Source organism: Hemiscyllium ocellatum, chromosome 1 (assembly GCF_020745735.1).
Source record: "Hemiscyllium ocellatum isolate sHemOce1 chromosome 1, sHemOce1.pat.X.cur, whole genome shotgun sequence".
In the NCBI taxonomy this organism is placed as follows: domain Eukaryota; kingdom Metazoa; phylum Chordata; class Chondrichthyes; order Orectolobiformes; family Hemiscylliidae; genus Hemiscyllium; species Hemiscyllium ocellatum.
Window position 1 is genome coordinate 77,444,781 of NC_083401.1, and position 21,753 is coordinate 77,466,533.

Sequence of the window (21,753 nt, forward strand, 5' to 3'; positions counted from 1 at the left end):
AGTTCTGGTCACCCCATTATAAGAAGGATGTGGAAGCATTGATAAAGGTGCAGAGGAGATTTATCAGGATGTTGCCTGGTCTGGAGGGAAGGTCTTATGAGGAAAGGCTGAGAGACTTGGGTCTGTTTTAATTGGAAAGAAGAAGGCTAAGGGGGGATTTGATAGAAACATACAAGATAATCAGAGGATTAGATAGGGTAGACAGTGAAAGACTTTTTCCTAGGATGATGACTTCAGCTTGTACGAGAGGGCATAACTACAAAGACAGATGACAGAGGCAGGTTCTTTACATCGAGAGTAGTAAGGGCGTGGAATGCCCTACCTGCTAGTGTAGTCAACTCAGCCACATTAGGGAGATCTGAACAATCCTTAGATAAGCACATGGATGATTTTGGGATAGTGTAGAAGGATGAACTGAGAATAGTTCACAGGTCGGCGCAGCATTGAGGGCCGAAGGGCCTCTTCTGTGCTGTATTATTCTGTGTTCTATGTTCTATGTTCAAGTACATTGAGAAGGAAAGGGAGGTTGAAGAGAGGATTGTATTTGTAATAAGAGTAGGAAAATGGTGAGATGGTCTGATATTTGGATATTTGTGATAGTGAACAATGCTGTATATTTTTAAATTCTGGCACTGACTAAATTAATTAATATATTAATCTCACGATCCTGTACTTTATTTTCTTACTATCTCATGGAAATTTACACAGCAACAAATCATGTGAAAAATGTAAATTGAATTTCAGTGGGATCTCTTCACCTCCTGCATGAGTTTATGAGAGCAATTGGTCGGTTATATCTTTTCTCAATTATAGAGTCATAGATTCATAGAGATGTACAGCATGGAAACTTGCAAATTACAGAAGGAGATTCGAAAACCCTGATAGAGGTTATGGCTCTAGAATTGTCAATAAGATCTAGAACAGGATTACCGGATCTTAAATGTTTATTTGAATGATGTAGTCAACAGATGAAAGAAAACACTTTTTTGTATACCTCATTGTCTTGATGATTTATCTCACACATTGTTGTTTGCTGCAACAGTATAGCCAACAGTCTAGAAGAAAAGAAAGGAAGTTTTTAACAATACTATAATCAATTGTTAACAGCAGATGTATCTATATTAATTCATGAATCTTTATACTTAGAGGTTAACTTGCATCTTCTTCATAAATACATTGGTTATAGAGTTATAGAGCCATACAGTACAGAAACAGGCCCTTCAGTTCAGCTTGTCCATGTCAGACAGGTACCCTAAACTGAACTAGTCCCATTTGCCTGTGTTGGCCCATATACCTCTAAGGCAAAAGTGAGGACTGCAGATGCTGGAAACCAGAGTTTAGATTAGAGTGGTGCTGGAAACGCACAGCAGGTCAGGCGGCATCCGAGGAGCATATACCTCTAAACCTTTTCTATTCATGTACCTATCCAAATGTCTTTTAAATATTGTAATTGTACCCTCCTCTACCTCTTCCTCTGGCAGCTTATACCATATACGCAGCACCCTCTGTGTGAAATAGCTGCACCTCAGGTCCTTTTAAATCATTCGCCTCTCACCTTAAATCTATACCTTCTATTCCCCTATCCTTAGAAAAAGATTTTGGGCTATTCACCTTCTCTATGCCATTCATAATTTATAAACGTCTGTAAGGTCACTGAAGTAACTCCACAGAGGCCAGTATCCCATCACCAAGTCACGCTTTATTTACACGTGGGGAGTCCTTGACACTGCTCTAGCTCCCTCAGAGTGATCAGGATGTCTGAAACTCCTATTCTTAACAGCCCTAATCAGGGAACTCATATTCTATAATGTCCACCTGGCTGACCTTATTACAATCACCGCAGTCACCCATCAGCCTCTGACACTCCAGGGGAAAAAGTCCCAGCCTATCCAGTCTCTTCTTATAACTCAAACCCTGCAGATGCGGCAACATCCTTGTAAATTCTTCTATACCCTTTTCCAATTAGCAACATACAGAATTTCTGCAGTATATCTTATAGATAGTATACGCTGCTGCTACTGAGCTTTGGTGGTGGAGTGAGTGGATGCTTGTGCCAATCAAGTGAGCTGCTTTGTCGTGGATGGTATCAAGTTTCTTGAGTATTGTTGGAGCTGCACTCATCCATGCTAGTGGGGAGTATTTCATCACACTGCTGACTTGTGCCTTATAGGTATTGGATAGGCTTTGGGGAGTCAGGAGCTGAGTTACTCGCTGCAGCATTCCTAGTCTCTGATCTGCTCTTGTAGCCCCTAACTTTATGTGGTGAGCTCAGGTGATTTTCTGGTCAATGATAACCCTCAGGATGTTGATAGTAGGGAATTGAATGTCAATTGAATGTCAAGAGGCAGTGCTTAGATTGTCTATTGGTGATGGTCATAGCCTGGTATTTGTTTGGCATGAATATTATTTGCCACGTGTCAGCACAAGCCTGGATATTGTCCCAATCTAATTGCATTTGAACATGAACTTCTTCAGTATCTTAGGAGTCACGAATGATGCAGTACATTATGCAATCATTGTGAACGTTTCCCCTTTCTGATGTTATGATGGAGGGAAGGTCATTTATGAAGCAGCTGTAGATAGTTAGGCCTAGGACAATATCCTGAGGAATTGCTGTAGTGATGTCCTGGAGGTGAGATGACTGATGTCCAACAACCACAATCATCTTCCTGTGCATTAGGTATGGCTCCATTAAGTGAGAGTTTGCCCCCGATACCTTTTGACTTCAATTTTGTAAGGCTCCTTGATGTCACACTAGATCAAATTCAGCCCTGATGTTAACAGCTGTCACTCTCATCTCTCCTCTGGAATTCAGCTGTTTTGTCAATGTTTGAACCAAGGCAGTAATGGTCATGAGCTGAGTGACCCGAGAGGAACCCGACCTGGGTGTGACTGAGAAGGTTATTGCTAAGCAGGTGCTGTTTGATATCACTGTTGATGATACCTTCCATCACTTTACTAATGACCAAGAGTAGACTGATGGGGCAGTAATTGACCGGGTTGGATCTGTCCTGCTACTTGTGTACAGGACATATCTGGGTAATTTTCCCACTTTGTCAGGTAGATGCCAGTGTTGTAACTGTATTGGAACAGCTTAGCTAGGGGAGTGGCAGGTTCTAGAGCACAAGTCTTCAGCACTATTGCCAGAGTTTAATGAAAGATTACATTGGAGGGTGAATTAACATGGGTAAATTTAATGTCAGACTTCATTCAGTAGGAAAAGAAAAACTGGGAAGGAAAGATTTTATTAAGCGTAATAGAACAAAATTTAAGTAAAGAAAGTTAAAAATAATCATGTTAAAGATGTCTCAAAGGATTTCATAACCTGAAGAATGGAGACCATATATAATCATTTACTGTGTGGGCAAGGGAAATGGATATCATTAACAATTGATCATATTGTGAAAAGGGACTTGTTTTAATAATTGCTACAAACTTTCTGTTGCAAGTTTAATGGCCAATTAATATAAAATTGAATCATTTCAGTAAAATATTTGGGACATTAAGCATCCATTTTTATAAAACTAATGGCAAAAACTTATAAATCATTCCAGGAACTTGCAGCAATATACAATTCACATGGGTCTATATTCCTTGGTTTTGCTGGCCAGTTACTACTGAATTTCAAGACCTATATATCAGAATGGTCTCTTATTTGAGTAAATGCACAGTTTGGATGAGACTTTTATCTTCTGTATCTGCTTTTCATTGCAGCCTACCACTAAATCTAGCAATCGAAATGCCCTTGGCTTTAGCCACAGCATAGAATCTGGCTGTGCTATGAGCGCAGTTGACAGTAACACTGGACATAGAGTCATGGAGATGTACAGCATGGAAACAGACCCTTTGGTCCAATTTGTCCATGCCAACCAGATAGTTTAACCTCACCTAGTCCTATTTGCCAGCATTTGGCCATTATCCCTCTAAACCTTTTCTATTCATATACCCAATCCAGATGCCTTTTAAATGCTGTAATATCAGCCACCACCACTTCCTCTGGCATCTCATTCCATACACCTACCACTCTCTGCATGAAAAAGTTGCCCCTTAGGTCATTTTTATATTTTTCTCTTTCAAATTTAACTTATGTCCTCTGTTCTGGACTCCTCCATCCCCTGGAAAAGTCCTTGTCTATTTATCCGATCCATGCCCCTCATGATTTTATAAACCTTTATAAGGTCATCCCCAGCCTCCGACACTCCAGGGAGAACAGTCCCAGCCTGTTCAGCCTCTCCCTATAGCTCATATCCTCTAACCCTGGCAGCATCCTTGTAAATCATTTCTGAGCCCTTTCGGGTTTCACAACATCCTTCTGATACTGGATTAGAGTGGTGCTGGAAAAGCACAGCAGTTCAGGCAGCATCCGAGGAGCAGGAAAATCGATGTTTCGAGCAAAAGCCCTTCATCATGAATACAGACAGAGTGCCTAAAGGGTGGAGAGATAAGTGAGAGGAGGGTGAGGGTGGGGAGAAAGAAGCATAGAGTACAATAGGTGAGTGGGGGTGGAGATGAAGGTGATAGGTCAGGGAGGAGGGTGGGGAAAATAACAAAGAGTACAATGAGTGGATGGGGGTGAGATGAAGGTGATAGGTCAGAAAGGAGGGTGGAGTGGATAGGTGGAAAAGAAGATGGCTGGTAGGACAGGTCATGAGGACGGTGCTGAGCTGGAAGTTTGGAACTAGGATGAGGTGGGGGAAGGAGAAATGAGGAAACTGGTGAAGTCCACATTGATGCTCTGGGGTTGAAGTGTTCCAAGGTGGAAGATGAGGCATTCTTCCTCCAGGTGTTGGGTGATGAGGGAGCGGCGGTGAAGGAGGCCCAGGACCTTCACGTCCTCGGCTGAGTGGGAGGGGGAGTTGAAATGTTGGGCAACAGGGCGGTGTGGTTGATTGGTGCGGGTGTCCCAGAGATGTTCCCTAAAGCGCTCTGCGAGGAGGCATCCAGTCTCCCCAATGTTGAGACTGCATCAGGAGCAATGGATACAATAAATGGGATTGGTGGATGTGCAGGTAAAACTTTGATGGATGCGGAAGGCTCCTTTAGGGCCTTGGATGGAGGTGAGGGGGGAGGTGTGGGCACAGGTTTTGCAATTCCTGCGCTGGCAGGGGAAGGTGCCAGGACAGGAGGGTGGGTTGTTGAGGGTGCGTGGTCCTGATCAGGTAGTCACGGAAGGCAGAAGGAGTGGGGAGGGAAATATATCCCTGGTGGTGGGGTCCGTTTAGAGGTGGCGGAAATGTCGGCAGATGATTTGGTTTCTGCGAAGGTTGATAGGGTGGAAGGTGAGCACCAGTGGGATTCTATCGTTGTTAGGGTTGGAGGGGTGAGGTCTGAGGGCGGAGGTGCGGGATGTGGACGAGATGCATTGGAGGGCATCTTTAACCATGTGGAAAGGGAAATTGCGGTCTCTAAAGAAGGAGGCCACCTGGTGTGTTCTGTGGTGGAACTGGTCCTCCTGGGAGCAGATACGGCGGAGGTGGAGGAATTGGGAAGATGGGATGGCATTTTTGCAGGAGATAGGGAGGGAAGAAGTGTAATACAGGTAGCTGTGAGAGTCGGTGGGTTTGTAAAAAATGTCGGTGTCAAGTCGGTCGTCATTAATGGAGATGGAGAGGTCCAGGAAGGGGAGGGAGGTGTCAGAGATGGTCCAGGTAAATTTAAGGTCAGGGTGGAATGTGTTGGTGAAATGTGTTGGTGAAGTTGATGAATTGCTCAACCTCCTCGCGGGAGCATGAGGTGGCGCCAATGCAGTCATCAATGTCGCGGAGGAAGAGGTGGGGAGTGGTGCCGGTGTAATTACGGAAGATCGACTATTCTACGTAGCCAAGAGACAGGCATAGCTGGGGCATATACATGTGCCCATGGCTACCCCTTTGGTCTGGAGGAAGTGGGAGGATTCGAAGGAGAAATTGTTCAGGGTGAGGACCAGTTTAGCCAAACGAATGAGTGTGTCGGTGGAAGGGTACCATTGGGGATGAGGAAGAAATGGAGGGCTTGGAGTCCCTGGTCATGGCGGATGGAGGTGTAGAGGGATTGGATATCCATGGTGAAGATGAGATATTGGGGGCCGGGGAAACGGAAGTCTTGGAGGAGGTGGAGGGCATGGGTGACAAAGGGTCAGTTAGATTCAAAACGTCCGCTCTCTTCTCTCCTTACAGATGCTGCCAGACCTGCTGAGATTTTCCAGCATTTTCTCTTTTGGTAGCAAGACTTTGGTGTACATTTGCTTCTCAGTAAAAAAAACTACCGCATTTTAAGTGCAAGTAATTGTTGTTAAGGTCATCTTTCTTTGTAGAATGCATTTATACAGACAATAATACTGGTTTATAGAACTGTCACTGAATGTCCTCCAACTTTCATGAACATTGGATTGTGAATGGAATATACTCAGATTTTATATATACACAATCAGAACAGAAGGAGGCCATTTCATTAGATTGTAGCTGATCTGACTACAACCTTAACTTCACATTCACATTTGCCCCCAATTAATTTTTCACACCTTAGGTTATCAAGAATCCAGCCACATCTCCCTTAAAAATATTGGAAGACTCTGATTTCACCACCTTTTGAGAAAAAAAACATTTCCAAAGACTTATTATTCTCTGAGAGAAAAATTAATTGTCTTATCTTCCTTGATTGGGTGACACCCTGTTTTTAAAAATATGTGCAAACTTTTGATTGTAAAATGTCAATATAAAAGCAGCTGCTTCAGAATCCACTTACTTAAAGTAACCAATTAATGGAGTGATTTCTTCCAACACGGGGAAAAAAAGTCTTAGCAAATTATAAATGATTGATTTGTTCAAACATTATGATTTGCGTCAGAAGGTGAGCCCACTGGTTACATCCATCTGTTCATATGTAGTTCGTTGATACAAGGTAAATATTTAATCTTTCTCAGTGGAAAAAAACTTATTTTTAAAATCTAAAACAAACATTCAGAAATATACTTTGAAAGTTACCTACCTTGCATCTGTATTGCAGGCTTCCAGTAATACTTTTGACTGCAAATAAGAAGGCATCACTGAAGCAAGAGGCTATGCAAACAAATGATTTTGTGCTCATTACATTTATGCAACCTAAAGATGTCTGACCTTGCCAGAGCATGGCCATTGTAACTCCCTGTGTAATACATTAAAAGATGCCACAGCTGCCTACATCAGACCTGCCAATGTCAGAGTCACATCCCTCGCCACTGGACCCACCTCGTTGATGTCACTGTGATGCTATTTCACCACTATTTTACCACCGCCATCATCGGACTCAGCCAACAATGAAATTGCCAAACCTCGGGCACTATCTTTTGCCACTAGGCCTACATCACCTCCTGTGATGTTGCAGCCGCTAATTCTGATGCCAGGTCTGAGATCGCCCAGAAAAGTAAATTGGGCCTCACATGCTGCTGCCATAAGGTCTGCATGGGCCTAATTGGCACTGCCACAAGGTCCATGCTGAACTCACTCAAGTCTGCGCTGGGATCACTTGAGTCTGCGCTTGGATTCCTCACTGCCACCGATGGTAAGTAAAGAGAAGTAAGAAAATGAGTAAATTAAAAATAACAAGAAAAGAGAAAAAAAATAAAGAAAAGTGGTTGGAGCAGAGAAGCCCCGGCACAGGAACTACCATCTGCTGGCATCTTGAATTGACTAATGGGTAGGAAACAGTGAATGGGGATAAGGGGTTTTTTTCAAGTTGGTGAACTGTGACCAGTGGGATTCCTCAGCGATCAGTTGGCAAATGGGAAAATGCAAGTTGTGTTCACATTGGAAAAGGGAGCATAAGAATTATAAGAGTATCATTTAAATGGAGAAAAACAGCATAAAGCTGCAAGACAAGGGACTTTGGGTACTTCTTAGTTAGTAATTAGTTAGTACTTGGAACTATGACATTTTTGTGATTACGGAGACTTGGCTGAAAGAGGGACAGGACTGTCGGCTAAATGCCTCTGGATTTAAATGTTTCAAGTGTGATAGAAAGGGATGTAAAAGGGGTGGGGGAATTGTATTACTGGTAAAGGACTACCTCACAGCTGTGTTGAGGGAAGATACATCAGAGGACTTGTGCAGTGATGCAATATGGGTAGAACTCAGGAATAGAAAAGGTGAAATCACAATGCTGAGGATATACCACAGGCCCTCCCGACAGCCAGCAAAAGACAAAGGAGAGAATATGTCGACAGATTTTGGAAAGATGTAAAAACAGTAAGTCTGTTGTGTCAGGTTATTTTAACTTCCCCTATATTGACTGGGACTCACTTTGTGCTAGAGGCTTGGATGGGGCAGAATTTGTAAGGACCATACAGGAGGGTTTCTTTATGCAGATGTAAACAGTCCAATCAGGGAAGGGGTTATACTGCACCTGATTTTAGGAAATGAGCCAAACCATGTGAATGAAGTTTCAGTGGTGGAGCATTTTGGGAGTAGTAACCATAATATCGTGAGTTTTCAGGTACTCACGGATATTGATAACAGCAGTCCTCGGGTGAAGATGTTAAATTGTAGGAAGGTGAACTATAACAATATTAGACGGGAACTGGAGAATGTTGATTGGAGGTGGATGTTTGAGGGTAAAATCACATTGGACATGTGGGAGTATTCCAAACAGCAGTTGATAAGAGTTCAGGAGAGGCATGTTCCTGTGAAAATGAAGGATAGGTATGGCATGCTCCGTGAACCTTGGATGACTAGGAATGTTATGACCTAAAGTTAAAGTATAAAGGAAAATAGGAAAGAACTTAAACAAAGAATTTGAAGGGTGAAAAGGGGTCATGAAAAGTTGACAGGATTAAGGAGAAACCCAAGGCTTTTCATGCATACATAAAAAGCAATTGGGTAGCCAGGGAAAGGGACAGTTCGCTCAAGGACAAAGGAGGGAATCGATGTGTGAAGCTAGAAGAGGTTGGTGAGGTCCTAAACAGATATTTTGTGTCAGTATTCACCAAAGAAAAGGGCTTGGTGGAGTATGATCTCAGCGAAGTGAGATCTCTAAGCCAAGTTGCTACTGAAAAGGAAGAGGTGTTGTGTGTCCTAAAAAGTATTAAGGTAGATAATTCTCCGGGTCCTGATGGGATCTATCCCAGAATATTGAGGGAAACAAAAGAATAAATTGCTGGAGTATTGACAGACATTTTTGTATCCTCTTTGGGCACAGATGTGGTTCCAAAGGACTGGGAAATAGCCAATCTTATCTATTGTTTAAAAAGGGTAACAGGGATAATCCTGGAAATTACAGGCCTGTGGGTCTCATGACAGTGTTAAGGAAACTGTAACTTGCCTCATAACTTGATTGAGTTTTTTGGGCAGTGTCAAAGATGATCATTGAGGGAAAAGCAGTTGATATTGTCTATGTGGACTTCAGTAAAGCCTTTGACAAGGTCCCTCATGGCACACTGATACAAATGGTGCAATCACATGGTTTGGGGTGGTGAGCTGGCAAGATGGATACAGAACTGGCTAGTCAAAGGAGACAGAGCTGTGGAGGATGCGTTGGAAGAAATGTCTTCAGCCAGAGAGTGGTGAATCTATGGAATTCATTGCCTCAGAAGGCTGTGGAAGCCAGGTCGTTGCATATATTTAAGACTGAGATAGATATGTACTGAGTATCAGGGGGACTAAGAGTTACAGGGAGAAAGTGAGAGAATGGGGTTGAGAAATGTATCAGACATGATTGAATAATGGAGAAGACTCAATGGGCTGAATAGCCTAATTTCGGGTCCTCTGTCTTATGGTATTTTTGGAATGGAGGCTTATGATTAGTGGTGTTCAACAGGGATCAATGCTGGGACCTCTGCTATTCATGGTCTACATAATTTGGAGGAAAATGTAGCTAGTCCAATTAGTAAGTTTGCAGATGATATGAGGATTTTTGGATTGTGGATAGTAAGGAGGATTGTCAGAGGATATAGCAGGATATAGATCAGTTGGAGGCATGGACATTAAAATGGCAGATGGAGTTTAATCCAGACAAATGTGACATGATACATTTTAGAAGTACAGGTGGAAATTATACAATACTCCTTAGGAGTATTGATATGCAGAGGGATTTGGGCGTGCCAGTCCGCAGAAGGTGGCAGTTCAGGTAAAAAAGGCCTATGGCATTGTGGGATAAAGGTAAATTAATGTTACTTCTGCAATTCTGAAATGATAATTTCTGATACAAGGTGAATGAGCTCACATCAGTGTGTAATTGTTTCAGCCAGGAGCTGAGTCAACAAGAATGGGAACTATGTGGAGGAAATGCATAATTGTATTTTTGTATTAGCTAAAAATGTATACAAGAAAGAAACGGGACTGCAAAACAATGGAAAAAAAATACAGGCACTAGATAAGATGCTGTAGAGGCAGGCAGTTAAACTAAATATGCCTGTATAAACAATAGGTATAAACATCTGTTTCCCACTTTTACAGAAACACAGGAACAAACCCCAATTAAAAGAGTCTTAATGATAAGATGCTGAGAGGGGTGGCACAGATGGAGGGAGTAAATAATGGTAAGGCAAGGATGTGCCCACAGCAGGATGAGGTCAAATGGTCTTGTGAGAACAGGAATAAGCATTTTGTCACAGACAAGGCCGGATAAGACAAGCGATAAACAGGAGTAATGGGTACCGGTCTTAGGGAAGTGGAGGATGTGAACGGCGGGGGGGGCGGAGGGGGGGAGACAATGAAATAAGAAAACAATATGTAGGAACCAAATTATATAAATATCGAGTATTTGTTAAATTCAGTGTGTTTTGTCCCTGCCTTGTGGACATCACACCCATTTGCAAGTGTGAAATAAAGGGCACTACTGATTCAGATCTTGTCTCGGACTGAAATTATTGAAGTGAGTGAGCTTTGTTTCTCACAGCATGCCTGCCTTCATTGGAAGGGGCATTGTGCATAAGGATAGACAAGTTATGCTGCAGCTTTATTGAACTTTAGCTAGGCTACAATTGGAATATTGCATACAGTTCTGGTCACCATACTACCAGAAGGATATGGATGCTTTGGAGAGGGTATAAAAAAGGTTTACCAGGAATTTGCCTGGTATGGGGTATTTTAGCTATGAAGAAAGGTTGGATAGACTGGGTTTGTTTTCACTGAACGCAGGAGATTGAGGGGTGACCTGACAGCAGTTCATAAGATTGTGAATGGCATGGATAGCATGTGAAATGCAAGGCTTTTTCCAAGGATGAAGGGGTCAATTACTAGGGGACACTGGTTCAAGGTGCAGGGGAGGCAGTTTGAAAGAGATGTGTGAGGCAAGTTCTTCACACAAAGGATGGTGAGTGCCTGGATGGTACTGCCAGAGGAGGTAGTAGAAGCAAACATAATAACAGCATTCAAGAGATACCTGGACAAATACATGAATAGAAAGGGAATAGAGAGTTACGGACCCTGTAAGTGAAGACAGTTTTATTGTGGAAGGGAAAAATATGTCGGCACAGGCTTGGAGGGCTGAAAGGCCTGTTGCTGTGCTGTATTGTTCTTTGTTCTGCACAAAACACATGTTTTGAAACACAGAAAGCTAGCACTAAATGCAGCAGGTAATCAGGAAGGCTAATCGAATGTTGGCCCTTATTTCAAAGAGGTTAGAATGTTGAAGCAAGGAAATCCTATTGCAACTGTACACAATGGTGGTGAGACCACATCTGGAGTACTGTGGTCCCCTTAAAGGAAAGGTAGCATTTCATTCAAGGCTGTTCAGAGAAGGTCCACTAGTCTGGGGTGATTGTAGTATGAGAAGGGGCTAAACAGTTTGGAACTCTACTCACTGGAGTTTAGAAGAAGAGAGTGATCTCATTGATTTATTCTGCTATAACACACATGTCGCTGATGCGAATTTGCTATTATGTGATTGACAAGTTGTAGACACTTTTTATAGTGCAAACTTTTAAAACGTGCATTGGTTATAACATGATTCAAGCCCCATTAATTTAAATAGTGCTGCTATTATGTGATTTTCTTATAATACATGATGGCACAAGAATAAAACTACTGCATTATAGCAGAACTGACTGTATCGGATTTTTAAGTGCCTTTACATGATAAATGCTGAGTGGATGTTTCCTCTCAAGGGAGAGTCTAGGATCATAGACCATAGTCTCAGAATAAAACGGTGCTAATTTAAGACTGAAATGATAAGGAACTTCTTCTCCTGGAAGGTAAAGAGTTTTTGGAACTCCTTACCACAGACAAATGTGTGGGCAAATGTCCTTGTGTATATTTAAGGCTGAGATAGATAGATTCTTGATCAGGATGAAGATCAAGGGTTAAGGGGAAAATGCAGGCAAGTGGAAGTAAGGTGTGTCGGATCAGACATGATCCTATTGAATGAGGGAGCAGGCTCCAGGAAGCGAATGGCCTTTTCCTATTCCTAATTCTTATGGTCTTATAGGAGATTAGGATGTAGAATTGGTATGGGTGGAGATTATGAATATTAGGGGAAAGAAGCCATTAGTAGGAGGGATAAATGTACCTTTGAACTGTAACTGTGATATAGTAAGAAGTAGACAAGCAGAAATATTGGCTGGGAAAATCATAGTGGCAGTAGGAGCCTCGATGAGGAGTTCATAGATAGTTTTTAAGGTGGTTTATTGTTGCATATTCTGGAACCAGAATGCAGACTATATAAGACATTGTGTTGTGTAAAGTGACAGCATTGATTAATTGCTTCACCTAGGTATCAATGATTATAATATAATAGTATTTTATATCCAGTTTGAAAGGGAGTAGAGTCGGTCTAAGACAAATATTTTGTACTTGCATAATGGTAACTATGTGAGCATGAAAGCTGAGCTAGCTAAAGTAAACTGGGATATAGACTAGGAGATAGACCATTAGAAAAGCAATGGTAAATATTTAAAGATATGCTTTCAGCATACTCAGAATATGTATAATCGTGATGGAAAGAACGATTTCATAATTGGCCCTACATCTGTGGTTAACTAAAGAATTAAGGAAAGAATCAAAAGAAGATAGAACACAGAACACCATGACTATGCCAACCATGTTGCCATTTTAAACTAACACCATCTGCCTGCACATGATCAGTACTTCACTGTTCCCTGCCTGTTCATGTGTCTGTCTAAATGCCCCTTACATGTTGCCATCATATCTATTTCTACCATTTACACTGGCAGAGCATTACAGGCACTTTCCACCCTGTGTTAAAAAAAATTCCTTGCGCATCTTGTTTAAACTTTTTCACTATCAACTTGAACTTCTACCCTGACAAAAAGACTCCAACTAACCACTCTATCTATGAAAAAAATACATAGAATTACATAAAATTATGTAAAATTATCAGGTTTCCCCCTCAGCCTTTGGTGCTCTGGCAGAAACCATACAAATTTGTCCAATCTCTCCTTATAGCTATTACACTTCAATCCAGGCAACATCCTAGTAAATTGCTTTTGTAAGCCTTCGGAGCCACCACATCCTTCCAGTCGTGTTGCGACCAGAACTACAAACAATACTCCAAATATGGCCTAACTACAGTATAAAATAGCAGCGACAAGACTTGCCAACTTTTATACTCCGTGCCACAACTGGTGAAGGTAAACATTCCAATGCCTTCTTTCCTACCTTGTCCACTTATCTTGTCACTTTCGGGGAGCTATGGACTTGTACTGCAAGGTCCCTCTGTATATCAGTGTTCCTAAGAGTCCTCTCCTTTTGCATTTGACCTCCCATTTGTCCAGATTAAATTCCATCTACCATTTCTCTGCTCAACCTTTCAGGTGGTTATTCTTTGATAACCTTTCTCTTTGATAACCTTCCTCACCGTCCACAGCTCCATCCATTTTCATGTCATCTGCAAACTTTCAAATTAGACCACTAGCATTTTCATCCAAATCATTTATATGTATTGCAAAGAACAGAGGATCTAGCTCTGATTCTCTCAAAACACCACTTGTCATACAGTTCCAGTCAGAAATACATCCATCCAAAACTAACCTCTTACTAAAGCTAATTTTGTATTCAACTTTGCAACTCACCATCGATCCCATATGGTTTAATCTTCTGGACCAGTCTACATTGAGGGACCTTCTCAAAAAGAGTCATATAGCATGAAAACAGAGCCCTTGGTCCAACTCATTCACACTAACCAAGCTTCCCAAAATAAACTAGTTCCAGTTTCTTGCATTTGGCTCATATCCCTCTAAACCTTGGCTATTTATGCATCTATCCAAATGTCCATAAAATGTGGGAACTGTACCTGCATCTACCACTTCCTCTGGCAGTTCATTCCACATATGAACCACTGTGTGAAAAAGTTACCCTAAAAGTCCCTTTTAAATCTTTCTTCTCTCACCTCAAAAATATGCCTCCTAGTTTTGAGCTCCCTCACCCTAGGGAAAAGACCTTTGCTATTCACCTTGTCTATGCCCTTCCTGGTTTTATAAACCTCTATAAGGTCATCCCTTACCAAATACACTCCAATGAAAAAGGTCCTAACCTATCTAGCCTCTCCTTATAAATGAAACCCTTCAGTCCCAACAACATCCTGCTAATTCTATTCTGAACCCTCTCCAATATTATAATATCCTTCCTATAGCAGGGAGACCAGAACTGCACAGAGTACTCCAAAAGTTGCCTCTCCAAAGGTTGCCTGTACAACCTCAACATGACTTCCCAATTCCAATACTCAGTGGTCTGAGCAATGAAAGCAAGTGTGCTAAATACCTTCTTAACCACCTTGTGATGCAACTGTCAAAGAACTATGTAACTGAACACTTAGGTCTCTCTGTTCGCCAACACTTCCCAGGGCTCTACTATTAACTGTATAAGTCCTGCCCTTAAACCAAAATAGAAATTGCTGGAAAAAACACAGCAGGTTTGACAGCACTTATGGAGTAAAATTAACATGAACATTTCAGGGTGAATGACCCTTTCTCAAAACTGCCCTTGTTTGTTTTACCAAAATGCAATAACTCATATTTATCCAAATTAAATTCCATCTCCCATTCCCCAACTGATTGCGATCTCTCCACGATCCTAGATAACCTTCTACAAGATTACAAAGAAAACCCGACCAACCACACCAATGGGCCAAGGAGCGGCAGATGGAGCCCAACCTGGACAAACTGTCCACTTTACCATTAATTTTGGTGTCATCCATAAACTTATTAACTATGCCTCCTAAATTCTCATTCAAATCGTGTATATAAATGACAAACAACACTGGGCCCAGTGCCAAACAGGTGTCCAGTCCAAAAAAACTACTCTCCATGCCACCCTCTGACTCCTACCACCAAGCCAATGTTATATACAATTGGCAAGCTCTCCCTGAATCCTATATGATCTAACTTTACTAATCAGTTGTCTATTCAGAACCTCATCAAAGGCTTTACTAAAGCCCATGTAGGCAATATCAATTGTTTTGGTCAGGTCCTCAAAAAAAGCTCAACTAAGTTTGCAAGACCCGACTTAATTAGGAGAAGTAGGCCATCTAACTTCTTAAATTTGTTCCACTATTTAGTACAATCATGGCTGATCCATTTGTAAACTCAAATCCACATTATCACCTACCTCAGTAACATTTCAACCTTTTGCTTACCACTAATTATACTACCTCTTTCTTGAAAACAGTCATGATTTGGAGATGCCGGTATTGGACTGGGGTGGACAAAGTTAAAAATTACACAACCAGGTTATAGTCCAACAGGTTTAATTGGAAGCACTAGCTTTCGGAGTACCACTCCTTCTTCAACCACCTGATGAAGGAGTGGTGCTCCGAAAGCTAGCGCTTCCAATTAAACCTGTTGGACTATAACCTGGTGTTGTGTGATTTGTAATTTCATTGAAAACATTCAAGGACTTTGCTTCCAACACTTTCCATGGGAAAAGAATATCAAAGACTCCACTCTCAATACAAATGGGCTTAGCACAATTTTTAAAAACAGTAACTAACAGTAAACCAGAAGGAGCAATCCAATTGCCTTGATAGCTCAGGCTGTAGGGGTTGAATGGTTTACCCCATTCCTAATTCATGTGTTTGCAAATTAAAATGTGTTGTAGCTTCACAAGGTCATTAGTAAAGTCATGCAGACAACATCTACTGCCCTATCTTTGTCAATCATCTTCATCATTTTCTCCAAAAAATCAATTACATTTGTGATACAAGACCTCCCTCACATGTGGACTATCTTTAATAAGTCCATTCTTTTCTAAATGCAAGTACATCCTGTCCCAAGAATCTTTTTCAATAATTTCCCTACCACTGATATGAGGCTCATTGGTCTATAATTCCCTGGATTCTTCCTGTTGTCCCTCTTAAACAAAGGGACAACATTGGCTATTCTCCAGTCTCTGGAGGATAAGGGGGATACAAAGATCTCTGTCAAGACCCCTATAATCTCCTCCCCTGCTTCCTCAGTATTCTAGGATAATTCCCATCAGGCCCTGGGGACTTACCAACCTTAATATTTTTCCAAGACACCCAACACCACCTCCTCCATAGTATCAACATACCCCAGAATATCAACATACTCATCCCTTACCTTACCATCATCCATGGCCTTCTCCTTGTTGAATACTGATGCCAAGTATACATTAAGGTCCTCACCCACTTCCTCTGGCTCCATGAATGAATTCCCATCTTAGTTCTTGAATAGACCCATCATTTCTCTCATTGCCCTATTGCCCTTTATATACACACACATATATAAAACCTTGAGATTCTCCTCTTAAAGCCCTCCTTATTTGTTTAATTTCTTTTCTGTTTCCTTTATATTCCCCAAGGGCCTTGTTTGATTTCAGTTTTCTAAACCTTGCATATGGCTCCTTTTTCCTTTTGACTAAACATTCAATATATCTCTTAGCATCCAAGGTATTCAAAACTTGTCATCCTTATCTTTCAACCTCACACTATCATGCTGGTCCTGAACTATGATCACCTAGCCTTTAAAAGGGGTTCCCACATTTTAGATGTGAATTTACCCTCAAACAGTTGCTCCCTAATTTCTTCAGTTCCTGCCGAATACTGTTATAATTGGCCCCCCCTTAATTTAGCACTTTCATCTGAGGACCTGTCTTTTCCTTATCCATAACAACCTTAAAACGTATGGAATTATGATTGCTGTTCCCAAACTGCTCCCTCACTGAAACTGTGATTAGCTGGCCAGGCTGATTCCCCAAACTGAGCAAACGTTTGGAGCAGTGTGCTGATAAGTCTCCAGGTCCTGATCGAATTCAGGTTGGGATATCTGGTTGGCATGGACGGGTTGGACTGAAGGGTCTGTTTCCATGCTGTACATCTCTATGACTCTATAATTCATGTTGAAACAATTAGCTAATGAAATAGTAGAAGTGTATTAATTTTCCAAAACTCATCAGATTCTGGAAATGTTCCATCAGACTGGAAAGTCACAAATGTGACTCGTGCTTTTAAGATGGGAGGGAGGCAGAAAATTGGAAATTTTTTACAATTTATTTTAGTGATTTAGATGAGGAGAGCAAAGGCATTGTACCACAAACATGGGTCAGAAAGTGTGTTGTGAAGACAACTTCACCCATCTCTATATCAGTTTGCATCATTGCAAATCAGTTTGCAAAAATCTGGCAGACGGAGTATAATGTGAAGTTGTTTGTTTTGACAGGAAAAATGAAAAACAAAAATGTTATTTAAATAGAAAACCACTGCAGAGTTCTGAGGGGCGGAGGAATCCAGGTTTCTTATGCCTAACTCATAAAATACTTGTGTGCAGGTACAGCATTAAGAAGGCTAATAGAATGCTACTCTTTATTACAAGAAGAATTAAACATAAAAATAAGCAGATTGTGCTTCATTTTTACAGGACATTGTGAGACAATATTTAAAATATTGTCTCTTATTTAAGGAAACGCATTAATGTGTGGGATTTCTTAATTTTGTCATGTGCAAGCTGCTTCTAGTTTGGCATGCAGGTTATCCTGTATTGTGGTTTCACCAGGTTGAAATGTATGCCTGATGCTGTTCCTGGCATGCTGTGCTGCATGTTCATTGAGGCAGGGTATAATGGATGGTAATGGTAGAGTGGAAGATATAACAAGCCATGAGTTTATGGATTCTAGTTGAATTCTAGTTGTGCTGCTTGTAGACTACATTACCCCATGCTGTTCAGTTTTCAGTTGGAAGTTTTGATTGCAATCTACCCTGTCTAGCACAGTGATAGTATTATACACCATTTTGAAGGGAACCCTCAAATTGAACATGGGATTTTGTCTCCAGAAGGACTGAGCAATGGTCACTCCTACCAGTACTTTCATGGACAGACACATCAGGTAGATTGGTGAGGATGAAGTGCAATGAGTTTCACCGCTTGTTGGTTCCCTCACCACCTTTCTTGGACCCAGACTAACAACTAGGTCCTTTAGGACTCAGATAGTCCAGTCAGTAGTGGTGCTACTGAGCCACTCAGTGATGGTCATTGAAGCCCCACTGAGAGTATATCCTATGCCCTTGTCAAGCTCAGTGCTATTTCCAATTGGTGGTCAATGTGGAGGAATACTAATTATGGGTTGATGTTCATCACCAGAAGGTTTCCTCGCCTATGTTTGACTTGAGAACGTAGGTTGCTGAAGACTGCTGAATATTTTCAGAGAAACTTTCTTTGCTTGCACCACTGTTTCACCATCTTTGGTTGTTCTGTCCTGCTGTCTGACAGAATGTACCAGGGAAGCTGATGGTGGTTTTTTTGGACATTATCAGTAAGCTATTATTACATGAGAATGATTAGGTACTAAGATGGCTTTTGGCCATCTTGTCTGTGGGCCAAGTTTCCCAATAGAGTTGACTGGACTGGGATTTCCGCTTTTGATGCCTTGGTTGAAGCTGAGTGTCTGTCTGGTTTAATCCCTTTAGACTTTGTAACATTTTGATACAACTGAGTGGCTTGCTAGGCCATTTGAGAATCTACGAAAAAATTCAAGCACGTTGTTTTGGGTCTGGACTCTCACACAGGCCTGACTGGCACTAAAGGACACTCATGAACGAGATTTTTTTTTATGACAATTGAAAGAGGTTTCATAGTTACCATTTCACTGGCTTTTAATTCCAAATTTATTTATTTAATCCATTTATTAATTGAATTGCCGTTATACCAGGTGTGGTTTGATTCAGTGCAATTGACAGAAAATTAGCTTGTCGCTCTAGGCTAGCCCAGAGAGAATACTACCATGCTACCACCTCTGATGTTTGACTAAAAGAAACATTGAAATTAGAAGTAAGTTAAAATAATAAAGAATGTCATATGAAGTATCCATCTGATTTTGTTTTTAAACAGAAAAGATATCTTTACCTGACATTGTCTTCAGCAGTAGCTGCATGAAGGGGTAATCTTCCATTTTTATCTGGGATATTTTGCTTGGCACCATTACGGAGGAGAGTTACACAGCCATCTAGCCAACCCTGAAAATGAAAGTATTTGTCAATTTAGTTTCCCCTATTAATTTCAATCATTGAGATGTATTTGGTTAGTAAGGGTGTTTAGTCAGGTAGCTGGGTGTTGATTTTAAAGTCAATTATACAATTATCTGTGTATTAGACTATGTTTTTATGTAGTGCCTCCCGAACATTTTTCCATGTGACTCCATTTTAATACCTCAGAGTTCATGTAACCCCACAGCTTCAGTTGCTGAGCTGAGATGAGTAAGTTAGCTTCAACTGCTATGGTAGTCAGTGTTTAGCTTCGGAGCAGAAGTGGAGGAGTTCAACATGGTGGACATTGTTTAATTTCCTTTTTCATGAAACAAAAGCTATCTTTTCACAGGATTTGTTGCAGCAGCAATGAGGCCTCAAAACTCTATCCATTAAGCCACATGTGCCAGGAAAACAAAATTAAAGACTTAGAGTTGCCTTGCATGTGTTAGCACTCAGTCTGAGCTCCCTGTCAACTATTGCTGACTCAGAGCTTAAAACTCAGAATCCTGTGTTGTAATCTCCACTGGGAGATAACTAATGAAATGGAGACTGGGATGTTTGGTTCATTGATTCAGTCTACCAAAATGAATCACTTCACATCTCTCTGTGTTAAATTTCTTCTTCCATTGGTCTTCTTATCAAATCAACCTATCAATGTTCTTTTGCAATTCGACACTATCTTCTTTGGGATTCACAATAATTCCAAGATCTATATCATCTTCATTTTTTTCCCCTTATACACCAATATCTAGACCATGGTTGTATATTAGGAAGAGCAGGGGTGCTAATACTAATTCCTGGAAAACTGCACTATGAATCTTTCTTCAGTATGAAAAAATCCATTCACCACTCTTAGATTTTCCTGTTGCTCAACCAATTCAATTTCCATTTCCTTGATGCCATTATTAAATGCCATTTGGAAGTCATGTAAATAGAGAAGTTGGGACTTTTTTTCCTTGGAAAGAAGATTTGATAGAGGTATTCAAAATTATCCTGAGCTGTTTTTCTTGACAGATTTTGTCCAAGCCTGGAAACTGCCTTCAGGTAGAATATCGTGGAATGAAATCAAATTCAAAATCACAAGGACTTTAGACAGCATAGATGATGATAAGTTGTTCCCATTTTGGTATCATCAAGAATGAAGGGAGTCAATTTAGTTTAACACAATCACCAAAAGAAGAAATGGTGACGTGATGGAGAGTATTTTCATTCAACAAATAATTAGGATCTGGAATTAACTGCCTGAAAATATGATGGCGGTATGGCCAATTAGGCTTTCAAAAGGAAACAGGATGAAATTTTGCAGGCTTACAGGAAGAAGACAGAGAAGCGGCATAGGTAAATTACTTCTATAGTGAGCCAGCATAGACATGATAGGCCAAATGGCCTCCTCCTAAACTGTAACCATTTCATAATTCTGTAAATAGATCACCAACATTACTCTTATTAACTCTCTCCGTTACCTCATCAAAAAACTCAAGCAAGTTAATTCAGTTTGACTTTTCCTTAACAACTAAATGCTAGATTCCCTTTATTAAACATCAGTTTTCCAAGTAACTATGAATTTTGTCTGAACTTATTGGCCAAGGTAAGAAGTTTGTCATTGCTGAAGAATATATTGGAGCTGGGCATTCCAAGTTCTATATCATATGTGTAACAGTCTTGATGCAGATAATTATGTGGGAATTGCCAGCAAAGTCGAAATTTCCAATGATCGATTTCCTAGCATTTGGAATCCTCCGAGACCAACTCCAAATCAGAGCCTTCCTGGGATCTGACTTGCTCACTTAAATAATTCACCAGGAAAAGTTAATTCAATTAAAACATGCTCAGGCTCCTGATCAATGATAAAACTAATCTCCAACCTAACTCATTCTGACTCCCAAGAGCCCCTCTCTTCACTCTAGACCCTACACACATCTCCCTGCCTGTCTGTTCTCACACCTTCCTTCCTCAACCCAAACCAATATGCTTCCCATCATACCTGATCCCCCACCAGACCCAACCTGACATCATTTCCTCACTTCCCCTCTCCAGACCTGAACCAACAACCTGAATCTGACTAGATCCTAATCCACTTCCTTATCTACTTTGCCACCCAAATCCCTGCCATCCTATTCACCTTACACTTCCTGCAACCTTGCCACCCTACCAACCTTAAACTCTGCTTCAATTATTTCACGGAAGGCAATTATTTCACACTCATCTCTTTGCCAACTTAGCTGACTCACTTTCATTCACCAGTACTCCTAAAGGCTATTTAAATGTTCAACAGTTATTCATTGAAATTTCAATATATTTCCAAGTCAGGATAGTATATAACTTGAAGGGGAATTTGAAGATGGACTGCAGAAGCACGGCACACTA

At 41.0% G+C, this 21,753-nt stretch overlaps 1 protein-coding gene across 1 annotated transcript in view; it reads right to left on the reverse strand.

Annotated features, from left to right (window-relative positions):
* The window catches only part of ankrd55 (ankyrin repeat domain 55), a 110,524-nt gene that overhangs the window by 38,262 nt on the left and 50,509 nt on the right, over positions 1 to 21,753 (reverse strand). The window contains exons 5-6 of the mRNA XM_060821328.1: positions 19,265 to 19,374; positions 995 to 1,055 (exon numbers count right to left, since the gene is read on the reverse strand). Coding sequence (XP_060677311.1) covers positions 995 to 1,055; positions 19,265 to 19,374 — 171 coding nt within the window. The remainder of the gene's footprint in view (positions 1 to 994; positions 1,056 to 19,264; positions 19,375 to 21,753) is intronic.